The sequence below is a fragment of the Pristis pectinata genome, chromosome 34 (genome assembly GCF_009764475.1).
Source record: "Pristis pectinata isolate sPriPec2 chromosome 34, sPriPec2.1.pri, whole genome shotgun sequence".
In the NCBI taxonomy this organism is placed as follows: Eukaryota; Metazoa; Chordata; class Chondrichthyes; order Rhinopristiformes; family Pristidae; genus Pristis; species Pristis pectinata.
In genome coordinates, this window is record NC_067438.1 from 6,787,236 (window position 1) to 6,801,922 (window position 14,687).

Below are 14,687 nucleotides of genomic sequence, written 5' to 3' on the forward strand. Positions count from 1 at the left end.
AGCTGGAGGTGTTTTTATGCTCTAACAATAAATGTCTCAAGTATAAAGTTTGATAAATTTTGAATGTTTTCATTATAAAATCTGTAGATAAACAGCCAGAGAAGAGAAAGAGGAAGGATGAGAAGAAGGATGAAGGCAAGGTTCGAGCACCAGTCTCCGAGAGAGTCCCAGAGCCCAAGTCAGACCTCCGAGTGGAGACGAAGGAGGAAGAAACGGAGAAGAAACGAGAAAAACCCAAATCGTTACGGACAACGGCACCCAGTCATGCCAAGTTCCGGTCGACAGGTTTGTTCTCAGTGCTTGCCTTATTAGATGTAATAGATGAGTGTGCGCTGCGAGGTATGGTAACACACCACCTACTCGCACAGACAGGGTGATTTCCCTGTAATGCAGATTCGAGCCTTGAGGTAGCCTGCTGCCAGCGGGTGTTCCTTGTGCCTGTTGGTGCAGTGTATGTTGACATTACCCAACTACTTTTACAGGTCTGGAGATGGAACCAGCAGCTCCCGTTCAGCCAAAAAAGATGACCCTGGTCCAGTCATTTCTGACAAGTACAACACTCAAGCCAGCACCTCTTAAGAGGACCAAAGTAAGATCACTATTATGATGCACATCACATTGTACATTGGGGTGTAGAGCAGAAACCTATATTATAATCAGATACTGTTCATGGGGTTGTACATGTCTGAGAGTAAAAGTTGCAGCAAAGATAACTGTTCTAGTGCTCGTGTGAATACTGCCTTAACCTATTTTGGGGTAGGTAGCATCCACCAAGAGATCTACTTTTGTTTCATTGTATGTGTTTATCATCTCTCCTAGCAAGAGAGGCTAGACAGTTTGGGTCAGTATTCCTTGGAGTTTAGAAGAATGAGGGGAGCCCTTATTCAAACTTGTAAGATCCTAAGGGGGCTTGACAGCGTAGAGTTTCCACTGGTGGGAGAGTCTGGAACAAGAGGGCATAGTTACAAGATAAAGTCCAGTCATTTAAAATTGAGGCACTTAGAAATTTCTTCTGAGGGTAATGAATCTCTGGAATTCTCTTATGCAGGGAGTTGTGGAGGCTAATTTATTAGAAGCAGTTAAAGTGGAGATATTTGAAATATCAAGGATTTGAGGGCTGTGGGGAACTGGCACAGAAAAGGAGTTGAGGCTGACATAGATCAGCCGCAATCAGATTAATGTCAGGGCAAGCTTGAGGGGCCGAGTGGCCTACTCCTATATTCTTGTGTTCAAATTCAATTGAAAATGTCAGTGTGATAGGATGCCTTTCAATCTTTAAGCCAGTACAAAAGTGGTTTATGGACAGCTAAATGTAAAGTATAGCCACTGTTAAACTATAGGAAACGTGGCAATGAATTTACTCACAACCAGCACCAGGTAATTTTAAATTAAATAATATCCACTTCAATTTTTCAAACTGGGCAGAAGAGTAAAGATGGACAGGGTCACTGGAAATATCTCTGCTCTTGTTCAAAGTAGGCACCTGAGGTACAGACATTGGTTCATGTTCATCAGAAAGAGACAACCTCTTCCAGTGCAGCAAGGCTCCCTCAGTACTGAACTGGGAGACTAGATTAATTGTTCAAAGGAGCCTTGGTCCAAAATGAACTAGGTCCCATTGATCTTCATAGCTGTGGTTTCTATTCCTTGTAATTAGACAACTGTCTTTTGTTTCACTAATAAACCAGAACTCTTGCTGTCAATAACAGCCTTTTGTTTGGGTTATTTCCTAGCACATCTTTAACAAGTAGTGCTGCACCGCAAGTGGAAAAGAAGTACAAACCATTAAACGTGACACCTAACGCTACCAAGGAAATCAAAGTCAAGATCATTCCGCCCCAACGTGAGTATTTGGCACCTTGTTTAACTTCTGTCTGAAAGTGCTTGTTGATGCAATTCTATGAGTGCTGTGCATGCACTTATAACGTGCCTGGAATGCTAAATGTGTTTGAGCTTGGATTATGGTTCAGCTCGTCTCCCTGTTCCTACCCTCCCTCAAGAGCTTCACGTGTACAATAGCTGTAGGTTACGTTTCTCTCATTCGCACTTCTCACTGCAGTATCATAGGAGTGCTCTGGAAGAACTGCCTGGGGACAGCTAACTCAGTCCAGGCCACGGGCAGAATTCTGTGCGTGTGTTTGACATCACATATCCAGTGAGTTGGGTGAGGATCCTGTGAGTTCTCATGCATGTAGAGAGGGAACAAATGTGAAGGGCAGCGTCCCTACAAGGAGAGCACTGTCAAATGCAAAATGGCCTATACTTCTAGTTTATTTATGTAGTAAAGTCCTGGACACCCCTGATAGTGCGTATGTGCACTGCAGCCCCCCATTCCAGAGTTCTGAATTTTCATTTCATCTTTCATAAACTAATAACTATGCATCCTTTAGATGTAGCTGAACCATTGTTAGCAGCATCCTGACCTTGCTCTTTTTTTTTCCCAGCTATTGAGAGTACTGGTTTTCTGGAGGCGCTCAACTCTGCCCCAGTACATGGGCTAAAAATCAAGAAAAAGAAGAAGATCACATCTCCAACCAATGTCAAGGTACTGAGGAACAGGAGTGTGGACTCTGTATTTACTTGTCTGTAATCTTTGAACTAATGGGAGTAGACAGCTGGTCTTTAAGGTAATCTGTAAGGTGCTCTTAGTGATTCCTGCAAGAATCATATTTTTGACTGGGATTTTGATAAATCTTATTGGCACGTGATTTTCTTTCATACTGAAATTTACTCTTAGTTTTTTTTATTTTGGTGATTACTACACAAGCTAGCAAATGAGAAAAATGTCAATACCATTAAGCTTCTAAAATTGACCTGTTTCATCCCATGGTAGTTTTTAATTGATGGATGCCTTGAAGTAATTTCTGAATTTGTGTGAGCGAGTGCAGCAGGCTATAATTCACTTGAAGGTCGTGCTTAGTTTCTGATTAACATTGTGAGCCAGACTGCTGAATGATGGCCATTGTAGAAGGCAGGAGCACATTAGGTCTTATAATTAAGAAGTCTTTGCATGGTATTGCTATTCAAAAAAGGGATAAGTTGTAAACAGAAGCCCAGTGTGAATGGATGCTGAGTTCCTGTTTGGATGTGATCGTCAAAAACAAGCAAAATGAGGTTGATTAGTTGCAGAAGGGTAGACACTGAAGTCTTGTTCTTTTAAAAAAAAAGGTAGCAGTAAATGAATGTACTCAGTCTACCAGTAGCACTAACGAAGTGATGTTGGTTAAAATGATTTCATGCCCAGCTGGCTGCCACCGGGCACACAGGCGCAGATGTGCTCTGTTCTGAGGTGCAGTTTAGTCACCTGATGTGAATGGTTTACCTCTGCTTTGTAATCATTGTCACTGACTCAGGGTTTTTTAACATTCTCTTTCCTGCTCAGTCCAATCCCTTTGATCCAAAAGCCAGCCCTGAACAGAACAGCACCAAGCCTGCTTCTCCAGAAGCTGCCGTCACTGAACCCATGGATGTGGAGAGGTCTGCCACGCCTGTACCGCTGGAAGAGGTGTCCGAGCCCATGGAGATGAGTAAGTCCAATAGCAGTGTTTGAAATATCTTAGCCAAGTAATTTTACTATTCATGTCAGTAGTCACTGCATCATGAACTGAAAAGTTTTCCCATGAGCTGTTCTTCTAGAAGATAACTGTTTGCCACTGCCCTTAGCATTGCAGGTTTCTGTAACATTTCTAATGGTGCATTGGGAGTCATTTGGTAATAGCAGGGGAAGCGGTTCTGCCCTCTCACAGGGTTCCTCAAGGTTTTATGGCAAAGAAATAAGCCATTCAGCCCAGTCTTTGCTGCTTGTTGCATGCCAGCCCCCCTACTCCCACTCCCATCTCAACTTGAAAGCATATTCCATTCCATTCTCCCTGTGAAAGTTGACCCGCCCTGTAATAAAGCAGACGACAACAGAACCAAGGAGTGGACAGTAAGCGCTTTATTATTTTAATGCCAGTGGGAGTGAGGGATACAGAGAAAGAGTAAACAGTGTAACCCGAGCTCTGTACTGATCCCCACTCAGAGATTTACATGTTAGTGTCCCTCCTTTTATACAATCTAAAGAAGCTTGCGTGCGAAGTTGCACATACTAGGGCAGTTGCTCACAGCAAACATTTAGCAAAACAAGATATGCCTTAAGCACTTCTTTGTTTCACACAAGCACCTGCACATCTTGCAGTCATAACTATAGTCACACCATGGTTGAAGCAATAACAGCTGTAGATTATTTACTCTTACGTTTCCAGTTACTTTTACATCCCTCTTACCTATTCCTGCTTCCCCTTAAAGATGTATGTTATTTGCCGTTAGGCAAGATCCATCCTCTTGGATAAAGTTTCTTTTGAATTCTCTGCTGGATTGATTAGTGTCCAGATTTTTTGATCATGAGGGGAGAGGTGTTCTCACCAGCATAAGAAATCGAGGAATGTCAAATTGTTGCCAAGAAGATGGTCTCTGACAGTTTTTGCTATCCGTGTTTCTGATCCATTTTACCTTCTGGTCTACCTCCCACCACACCAAGCAAGCAAGGGTGTCAAACTGCTGTTTAAAAACAAATAACTGAGCCGGTGACTGTTTCCAGTCAGTGTAACATCTGCGTGCTTTGTCTCTAACCAGCAGCCGTGGAAGAGGATAACCCAGCAGCCGTGGCTGCATCAGTGGCCGAGCCATCTCTCCCCGAGGTAACGCCAGAAGCAGCCAAATTGACCAAGAAGGGAAAGAAGAGGAAGACTGTGTCGTGGCGTGAGGAGTCCAAGCTGCGGGAGTATTTCTACTTTGAACTGGATGAAACGGAGAGAGGTGAGACATGAGTTTACGACTGAGGGGATCTCTTTCCATTAAAGTTGTGTTGCTTGTATCTCTTGCCTGCTTGCTCTTGAATTTGGCAGTGATTTGGTGCAGTGCAGTTAGTCGGCTCCTTCGTTTTCCTGCCACCCTACTCCCACTGCTAAAGGTTTCAAAGATGTACACGGGTGAATGGGATGCTTCCGTTGTTGTCTCATAGCTCATTAATGCTTTGAGCAGCCTCGATCTAGTGAAGAACTATCTCCTTGCTTGCCATCAATCCTGAACTTGCTCAGGCAAGATGTGTGAGGCAAGTTTTTTAACCAAGAGTGTGGTAGGTGCCTGGATCACACTGCCAGGGGTAGTGGTGGAAGCAGATGTGCTAGCAGCGTTTAAGGGGCTTTTAGATAGACACGTGAATATGCAGGGAATGGAGGGATATGGATCATGTACAGGCAGAAGTAATTTAGTTTAATTTGGCATCATGTTTGGTGCAGGCGTTGTGGGCCAAAGGGCCTGTTCCTTGCTGTACTCTTCAATGCTCCTCTCTGGTGGAGTCCTAAATAACTCTTTTACTTTCAAAATTAATTAAACTGATGGATCCCCATCTTATCCATTGACTGGGCACTTTTCCATCTTGCCCGGCTTTGGGCAGGTCATTATGTGTTGTGTTCATCTAATCCGTTCCCTTTCAGTCAACGTGAACAAGATCAAAGACTTTGGTGAAGCTGCCAAGCGCGAAATGATGATGGATCGGCAGGCGTTTGAGACGGCTCGCAGGCTAAGCCACGACACAATGGAGGAGAAGATCCCCTGGGCGTGCCCGGTTTTAATTGATTTGGGCCCTCAGCTCGCAGAGCGGGGCAGTAATAGTCAGGAGAAGTTCATTCAGGAGGAGCGAGAGAAAGGAATCCTGCAGGAAATCTTCCTGTCTAAAGACTGGTACGTCCTATTCCCCATCAGATATCTGTGCAGTGTTGTGTGAGCGTTTCACAGAGAAGAACCGGTAAGATCCTGGCAGTTCTGGGCTAAGTCATGAGTAATGTAAAAGCTGTTCTAGTTAAGCACCTGCTCTGATTGCACACAACAGAAATGGGCCATTTGGCCTATCGAACCCGTACTGGCTCATTGCCTGCTTCAGTCTCATCAAATTTTTCCATTCATTTTTCTCCATATTCTGGAAGCTTCTATTGTTTCAGGCCAGGTTAAATGTCTTTTATCTGGCTCTTTTGCCTTGAACACCTGGTCTCTGTATCCACTGATTTTCCTGCTGTGCCTCCTTAGTTCTTCTGCCAGTGTTCCTCTTGGGATTTTTCTTTTGATCTTTGCTCTGAGGTTCATATCTAACATCCCTGGTACCATCCTGCTGAAGCTTGAGTATAACGACTTTAGCGTTCAAGTGTATCCACAAAAAACCTAAGCTCAGCGTGCTGATATGTCTGGTCACGTATGCAAGATATAATGTGCATGCTAGTTCTTTGCTAGATGTCAGCTTGACCTCTCCTTTACAGAACCTAAAACTGATTCCCAACTTCAGGTATTGATTTATTATTGTCACTTGTACCGAGGTACAGTGAAAAACTTGTCCTGCATACCGATTGCACAGATCAATTCATTACACAGTGCAGTTACATTGGGTTAGTACAGAGTGCATTGATGGAGAGCACACTTGACCATGTTGCCAGTGAAACAAAAGTAAAACGCTGGAAATATAAAATATAGGAAGTGCACACGAGGCAGGCAGGTCTGTAGAGAGACAGAATTAGTGTTTTGGGTCTGATCAAAGCTGGTGAAAGGCCAGCAGCATTGATTCTGTTTCTCTCCTCACTGATGCAGTTTGACCAAGATGCCAGTTTAGTAAAAGTTTTTGGTGTACTAACTGATCTACTTTTGGATCCTCAGCGTTCCGGAGAGCCCCCATGAGCCTGATCCCGAATCCTATGAAACCATTCCGCCCAAGGTCATTCCGCTGGATGACGTAAGTCTTCTCTTTACTGCATCCTAGTTCAGTCAAAGCAGCTTAAGCTAAGATCTTTTGTACTCAAAGGAAATTGGGTTTTCATTCTGCCTTCTCATTGCCCCTGCGTTACCCATTAGATAACAACCAGTGTTTATTATTTTTAAGTACACACCCCACAATCTGTGGCCTGTCGTGTGAGTTTTGTAGCTTTTTTCTGTCCAGGTTATCTTGGGATGTGTTATTTAGCATGGGATATCTGGTCATTTCCACCTTTTAGAGGTCCAAGTATCACACTCCCTTTTCCTTGAAGCCCAGCAAAATTCTCCTTTCTCGCATCAGGTTCACTCTTGAAAATTTCCATTGAATCTGCTGTCACCATCCTTTCAGATGACAGTTATTGGTAATTCTATGAAATTCTGAGCTGTTCAGCCTTTTGCACATTTCTTACAATTAAAACTGGGCTCACAGTCTAAGCTGTTCACAGAAGCAGGCCCTACAGTCCAAGTCGTCCGTGCTGATCAAAATGGTTTCCTGAGCTAGTCCCATTTGCCTGCATTTGGCCCATATCCCCCTAAACCTCTCCTATCCGTGTCCCTGTCCAAATGTCTTTTAAAACATTGTAATTGTACCTGCCTCTACCACTTTCTCTGGCAGCTCATTCCACATACCCACCACCCTCTGTGTGGGGAAAAAGTTGCCGCTCAGATCCCCTTTAAATCTTTCCCCTCTCGCCTTAAATCTGTGCCCTTTAATTTTAGACTCCCCCCACCCTGGGAAAAAGATTATCTATCTTATCTATGCCCCCCATGATTTTATAAACCTCTCAGCCTCTTCTCCAGGGGAAACAGTCCCAGCCTATCCAGTCTCTCCTCATAATTCAAGCCCTCCAGTCCCGGCAACATCCTTGTGAATCTTTTCTACGCCCTCTCTAGCTTAATCACATCCTTCCTACAGTCTGGTGAACAGAACAGTGCACAATACTCCCAAGTGTGGTCTCATGATATCCTACACAACTGAAACTTGACATTCCATCTCTTGTACTCAGTGCCCCATCCAATGAAGGCAAGCGTGCCATATGCCTTCGCCACTTTGTCAGTTTGCTGGGTTGGGCGGTGTCACCATTATCCTGAAGGATCTGGGTATAAATGGGGTTAGGTTAACCTGTGGTCCCTTTCTCCCTTCTGCCTTGCGCTCAGAGGGCTAGCTGCATGATTACCCTGCAGGATCTCATTCCTTCAACCCCTGTGCTGAAAGGGGTGAGCAAGGGGCATAGGGGTGAGGTACAGTGGGGGAAACAATGGATCTACACCCCAGTAAGAGCTCTCCCCTTAAAGGCAGCAATCGAGAAGCTTAGTTCTTAGTCGTAGTAAACCTACAGCTGTTGCAACCTCTGTGGCTTCTCTCCGCAGGAGAATGGTGTTGAAGAGCCGTTATATGAGGAGCCGCTGCAGGCGATAGCTGGCTCTCAGTCTCCAGATGGCTCTGGAAGCTCCAAACTGCCTCCGGTGTTGGCCAACCTCATGGGCAGCATGGGCGTGGTGAAGGCACAACAAGCTGGCTCCAATTCCAACTCCAGCATCAACGTCCAGGAGCTGCTCACCTCCATCATGGTGAGTCGAGAGAGCAGTCAGACAGTAAGGAAAAATAATGCAGAGATGGGGAAATGCTCAGCAGGTCAAGCAGCATCTGCAGAAAGAGAAATGGATAATGTTTCTGGAAGACAAAACTGCAGATACTGGAATCTGAAACAGGCTGAGGAAGGGTGCCTGACACAAAACGTTGGGTGGTTTCTCTTTCCACGGATACTGGCTGGCTGGTCAAGTTTTCCAGCATTCCAGCAAAACGCTGGTTTATTTTGGACAGTGGGTGAGAGTTACTTGCTGTGAGCTTTGACTCCTTTAATGAAGTATTGGCGATCACCTGAAAGTATTGTGGGTCAGCATTTCAGATTCTTTTCTGACAAGAGCCACGGAGATGCAGCTCGGAATCGGGCCACCGGAAGCACCTGTTTTCACTGTAATCCTATTCTAACTTACTCTTCCTACATTCCCATCTACTCCGGAGTACCCGGAATAAACCCACAGGGAGAACGTGCACACTCCACACAAACAGCACTGGAGGCGAGGATCGAACCCTGGTCGCTGGAGTCGTGAGGCAGCTGCTCTACTAGCTGCATCACTGTGCTGCCCTGACTGGTTCATGCTGGTTCACTAACTGCCAGCTTGTCTCATTTCATGACGTTTTATCTCTCGAGCACGGGCTGTGAGCTCAACTTGAGCCCTTAGCTTTCTCCCAACTGCCACTCGTGAGAACGAGGTCTTGGACAGATGTTGAAGCAGATTGTTAAATTCCTAAACGCTATTTGAGAAATGGTGTCCAGACCAGCATTCATCCCTCTACAAGTTACCCAGATGGTCATTGAAGAGCTGCTTGGTGCAGTCTGGGTTCAATTTACTAAATGTATTGTTCTGTAAACTCTGTAACATTGGTTAAATTTAATTGCTTACTAATTGAGATTGTTGTGTACTAACCAACATTTTTGCTCTTTCTCTCTCCTCTCTCTCTACATGTTCCAGAGCAATCAGAAGCCCATCGAGGAGTTGGTCAAACAGCCAGAGTTTTCAGATAAAATCAAACAGCTCCTTGGGCCACTGCAGCAGCAGGCTCCTTCAGGTACATTACCCAGAGTGGCACTGGATTGTGTGTGCATGTATTCCTCACCCCGTAGGTATTTAAAGTTGAGTGAAGCTGGGTAATCCTCTCTCCTCTTACTGATCTAATAAATAGAGTTGGGGAATCTTCTAAAACGTGTATGAAGTCAGAAAGCCTGAAGTTCAATTACTGGTGTTGCTGACTGAACAGTTTCCAGAGGAGAGATTTTCTTCTCTGGAGGAGGAAGTTGCTCAACATTTGACTGTTATCCAATGACTCCTACTAGAAGGTGCATGGGTAAAGGTGGAAACAGATACCTGTGGCTCAGTTGCAGGTTGATTCTCATTCTGCACAAAGGGGGATAAGTCAAGAGTCTGGAGAGCAGCCCTCTCCTGCTCCCTCTCCCGCTCCCTGGAACAAACTGCAGAGGTGGTGTGTTCAAAAGGAAAGGAAATTGGATTGGGAATGTAGGGTGGTGGAGCCTGGGATTTGCCACACACAGCATTCTTTATTTAGGGTGGCTCAGTGCTTTGAGGCTAGTGTTGGAAATATCAGATCAAGGGTCTTTGGGGGTGAATGGGGCACAGGAAATGTTCATTCCATTGTCCAGAGTGGAGGATCTGGATACTCCTTCATTCTGGGGAGTTTTGTCCCTCATCCACAACCTTTAACTCACCACCAGGACTGGCACAGCCATGGCTTCATCACCTTCCAACTGCGCTCACAGACCTACTCAGTCAAGGGCATTGATGCCACTACTGTCCCGGGCAGGGCTAGTCACCTGGATACCATGTCACTTCACCTCTATGGCAGGAAGAGGCCTTCCTGCCCTTTCTGCCTGTTCTACCAGTTAGAACAATCTTTATTTTGAGGGGTTTGAACCACAGGCTGAAAACTGTCCACCCCAGCATAGACACAAAGATCTCTGTCTGCAGATGGGTCTGGGGCTGTTTTTTTAAATTATTCAAAGAATGATCCGTAGAATGAAAGGGTTAACGTACAAGGAGCATCTGATGTCTCTGGGCCTGTACTTGATGGAGTTCAGAGTATGGGGAGGGAGTTCTCATTGAAACCTACTGGATACTGACAGGCCTGGATAGAGTGGATGTGGAGAGGATGTTTCCATCAGTGGGAGAGTCCGGGATCCGAGGGACATCCCTTTAGAACTGAGGTGAGGAGGAATTTCTTCAGAGGGCGGTGAATCCGTTGCCACAGAGGGCTGTGGAGGCCAAGTCATTGGGTGTATTTAAGGCAGAGATTGATGGGTTCTTGATTGGTGAGGGGGTTAAGGGTTACGGGAAGAATGGGGTTGAGAGAAATCAGCTGCAATTGAATGACGGAACAGACTCAATGGGCTGAATGGCCTAATTCTGCCCCTATGTCTTGTGGTCTAAATGTTGTTGTTTTATTGCCCTCCAGGACAGCAGATGATGGGCCCCCCTCCGGCCATGAACGGTTTCCCTCCAGGCCCCAACAACATGCCTCACTTCCCTCCCGGCGGCCCGGGGGGGCCAGGTGGACCTTTCCCAGGTGGGCTGGCGCCTCTCGCTCCGCTCCGCTCCGCACGTGTCCGACCCTCCCCCGGTGTTTGTCTGGCACCGCTCTCACCTCCCGCTCTCTTCTCCCCCACCTCAGGTCCCCACGGCCCCGGCGGCCCCAGGATGATGGGCCCCCCCCAGCAGCGGGATGGTTACTGGGACCAGCCCAACGACAACATGAGGGGTCCCCCCCATGGCATGCGGGGTGGGCCCTACCCGCGGGGGCGGGGCCGCAGCAACGACCAGAGCTTCAGGGGCCGGTGCGGGAGAGGCCACCCCCATGGTGGGGGCAGGGGTGCACATGGCAATGGAATGGGAGGCAACCACGGTGGAGGTAGGTGGGGGTCCTGCTGTGGTCTGGGGCAGGTGGGCTACAGGGTGGGGGGGTAGGAGAGGGGGGGGGGGACATTCCGATGGGGGACGTGGGGGCAAGCGTGAGGCAAAGGAAAGTAATGTGAAGGAAGGAGGGGTAGTGAGGGAAGGGGAGTATGAGTTGGGTGGAGGGACTAAGGGAAGGGTGAAGGAAGGGGGTAGTGACGCAAGGGTAGTGGGGGAGTGAGGCGTGGACTGAGGGAGGTGAAGGAGGGGTAGTGGGGGAGTGAGGTGAGGGGTGGAGGGACTGAGGGAGGTGAAGGAGGGGTAGTAGGGGAGTGAGGTGAGGGGTGGAGGGACTGAGGGAAGTGGAGTGTGAAGGAGGGGGAGTGAGGGGTGAGGGTGTAGGTGAGCTGTAGAGGGAGACTGAGCTGTGGGGCGGGGCTTCTTGGCTCAGGGGTGACAGAACTCGCTGCTTGGAATGACATCAGTTTAATCAGAGGATTCTCTTCTCCCCCCCCCCCCCCCAAGCAGACATGTCAAACAGACCACCGTGTCGGCATTTCATGATGAAAGGCAGTTGCCGCTATGAAAGCAACTGTGCCTTCTACCACCCTGGAGTGAACGGCCCCCCACTGCCTTGAAGCCCACGGCAGGCTGGTACATGCAGCGGTTAAGCTAACCTTGACTGAAGAGAGCTGAAGAGCATTCTGGCTGGGCCAGGCACTCTGATTCCTGTGGAGATTCCTGACACCAGAGCGAGCAGGCCTCCCTCTATCCTGTGGAGAGTTTGAACAGTTCACTGCTGTATCACAGACGTGCAGGACCCTGTCTGGGTCTCCATCACAGTCTACACAGGCTTCAGAACAATGAAACTGAAAGGACATTAGGCATGGGATTTAGACCACTACAATGTGTTCACTGTTGCACAGACACTGGACCCAACTGTTCCCCTTCACCCTTTTCCTCTTTCTCTTTGCCTCTGTGAGGCTCATTTAAGGCAGCTTGAACTGCAGCTGAACTTTGAAGGAGAGAGAAAAACAAACTGTGCTTTCTCCTTTTAAGTCTGCACCAAATACTTCTTCACCACTACAGACAAAGTGACAAAAGCTCCCCTCTACCTGTTTGGTTATTTGCAACTGGTGGTGAAGCAGAGCGAAGCGGATCACACGTGGTCTGAAGATTGGGTGATGTCTCCTCCCTCCCTCCTCCATTTGCGAGTCCGTTACGTTGGAGACAGGCAGCGCAGAGGCACCTCCTCGGACTAGGCAACTACTGAACGCTTCTACCTCTGCACAAGAAAAGTGCCAGTCAACTATTTCAACACTGCATTCGACACCCAGCGAACCTTCTGTTTCACGTTTGGACTTTTGCTTTCCATTGAGTGGAAGGAATCCACTCCCTTGGACTAGTTCAACTCGTGCTCTTTTGCAAGTTGCTTTCCTTCTGACTTTTTTTTCTTTGCCCCCTGTCCGTCCCATCCACCTATTTCCATAACACAAGTGCTGATAACCTTCCAGTCGCTTCCTCACTGTGCAGTGGCTGAAATCTTTTCCAACTATTTTTGTAAATATCTATTTTGTAATAAGTGCGCGGTGTGTTACTGACGGGGACGGTACTGTGTGCCTGGCAGCTGGCGTCCTCTGGCTGAGCTTGTGGTCTTTGTTCAGCAACCATCAGTACCATGTCACTGCCTGCATCACCCTCTTCTCCCCCCCCCCAAGTTAGCAAGGCATATCCAGTGACGTCCACCCCACCTGTTCGCCAAAGTACAGTCATAAACTAGAGGCCAATATTTCTCCCCCCCCCACCCCCTTCTCTCCCTCGCTTGGAATTGTTGGCTAACCGTGACCAGTCTGGGTGTGAGCGCAGGTTGCGGTTCCCAAGGTGATGACGTTCTTTAACGTGTTTGGTTCATGGGACGCTGGCAATTTGGAAACCACTGTTTCACAGACCCCTCCTCCAGCCCTGAGGGAAAGTTATTCCACAGATGTGTGATTTATTAAACAAGGCCAGTTAGAGTAACCTCACAGTCTCTTTTAAAGTTGCATCTCGAGGACAAAGGAGTTCTGCCTTGACAGAGGAAGAGTGAGAGCCTGTGCAAGCAGCCAATGGGTCGCCCCTGAAATAACCCTCGGCCTGTTCCCCACAGACCATCTGACATCTCTACTTGCATTATTTTTTTTGTTAAAAGCTTTGACCCCTCTTGCTCTGCACCCAAGGGTCCACCAGTAAACATCTGGCGGTGCCCAGCATATCTTCCTGTGGAAACTCCATAAAACCCAACTTGATGGGTTTCATTCCAGGTTTGGACATCTGATATGTTTAGTGAGGTTTGTTAAGGAAGCGGGGAGACACTATCCTTGGGTCTCTGTAAAGTTAAATTTGATTCTTCTTTTGAAAAGAAAATGGGCTTAGTTTTGAACTGAGGCTGGGATGGTTCAGCCATACTTTAATTGAAAATCCAATGCACTTGAGTTTGATTTCAAAGGGGGCAGTTATTTTTGTTTCTGGCTTCTCAGAATTTGGATGAAGCCCCTGATCAGATGGTGATGCCCCTGGTCTCATCTCCACCTGCCGCTAAGTGATTCACAGCCAGTAAATGTGTGCAGTTCGAAAAGGGCATTGTAAATGATGCTCCCCAGTACCGAACCCACACTGACACCAAGAGCTTCTGAGCTTGCGTAGCCCCTTGGGAGTGAGGAGGAATGGGAAATGTTGCTAGGAAGTCTGTACTGTTGTCAAGGGTCGACCATTCTGATTTGTACAGGCAGGACGTATTGGATCAGCTAACCCAGTCAACATTGCACTAACAGTACTGTTATACACACAATGGCAGCCTAATCTCTAGGGTGGTTTCCTTCAGAACGGTGTTTAATTTTTACATTTGTGTATGTCCAATGTTTGTCTAGTTTGTTCTTTTTTATATAAATATATATATTCAAAATATACCCCATCAGAGCCGATGCGGTGATAATGGCTGCTACTGATCATTTTACAGCTCAGTTTTTTTTTTGAACAAATGGATATTGTACAATTCTGTCATTGTGCTTAAAAATATAAATAACCAGGAAGTTTTTTTTTAATAAACCAATAAAAGTATTTTGAAAATGGCTTGTGTACCTTTTCAAATGTGACTTGCTGCAAGGTCAGTGAGTATGAGAGTTGTCTTCTGTGAAAACCTGCTGCTCGTCTCTTTGGAGGCATATTACTGTTGGGAGTTTTGTGAAATTGGTTGTCTTTTGTACAGTATTTGCTATTTTTATATTTTAATAATAAAACATTGAAACAATGGAGCTGTTCCTTGATGTTAATTTGGGAAACTGCACCCACAATGAATGAATGAAATGCTGCTTGAGATGGATTCAGTCAAAATATAATTTTAAAAACCATAGTCTGCATCTTTCACTAAGCCCACCTGCATCTCCACATGTGAACACATA

The 14,687-nt window shown here is 46.6% G+C and overlaps 1 protein-coding gene across 1 annotated transcript in view; it reads left to right on the plus strand.

Annotated features, from left to right (window-relative positions):
* Positions 1-14,355, plus strand: part of ppp1r10 (protein phosphatase 1, regulatory subunit 10) — a 28,924-nt gene extending 14,569 nt beyond the window's left edge. The window contains 14 exon segments of the mRNA XM_052043535.1: positions 88-285; positions 483-589; positions 820-827; positions 1,734-1,843; positions 2,445-2,545; positions 3,383-3,527; positions 4,615-4,797; positions 5,478-5,724; positions 6,685-6,760; positions 8,152-8,352; positions 9,319-9,415; positions 10,814-10,924; positions 11,030-11,266; positions 11,779-14,355. Of these exon segments, the coding sequence (XP_051899495.1) occupies positions 88-285; positions 483-589; positions 820-827; positions 1,734-1,843; positions 2,445-2,545; positions 3,383-3,527; positions 4,615-4,797; positions 5,478-5,724; positions 6,685-6,760; positions 8,152-8,352; positions 9,319-9,415; positions 10,814-10,924; positions 11,030-11,266; positions 11,779-11,888 (1,931 nt within the window). The 3' untranslated portion in view covers positions 11,889-14,355.
* Positions 14,356-14,687: the final 332 nt, after the last annotated feature.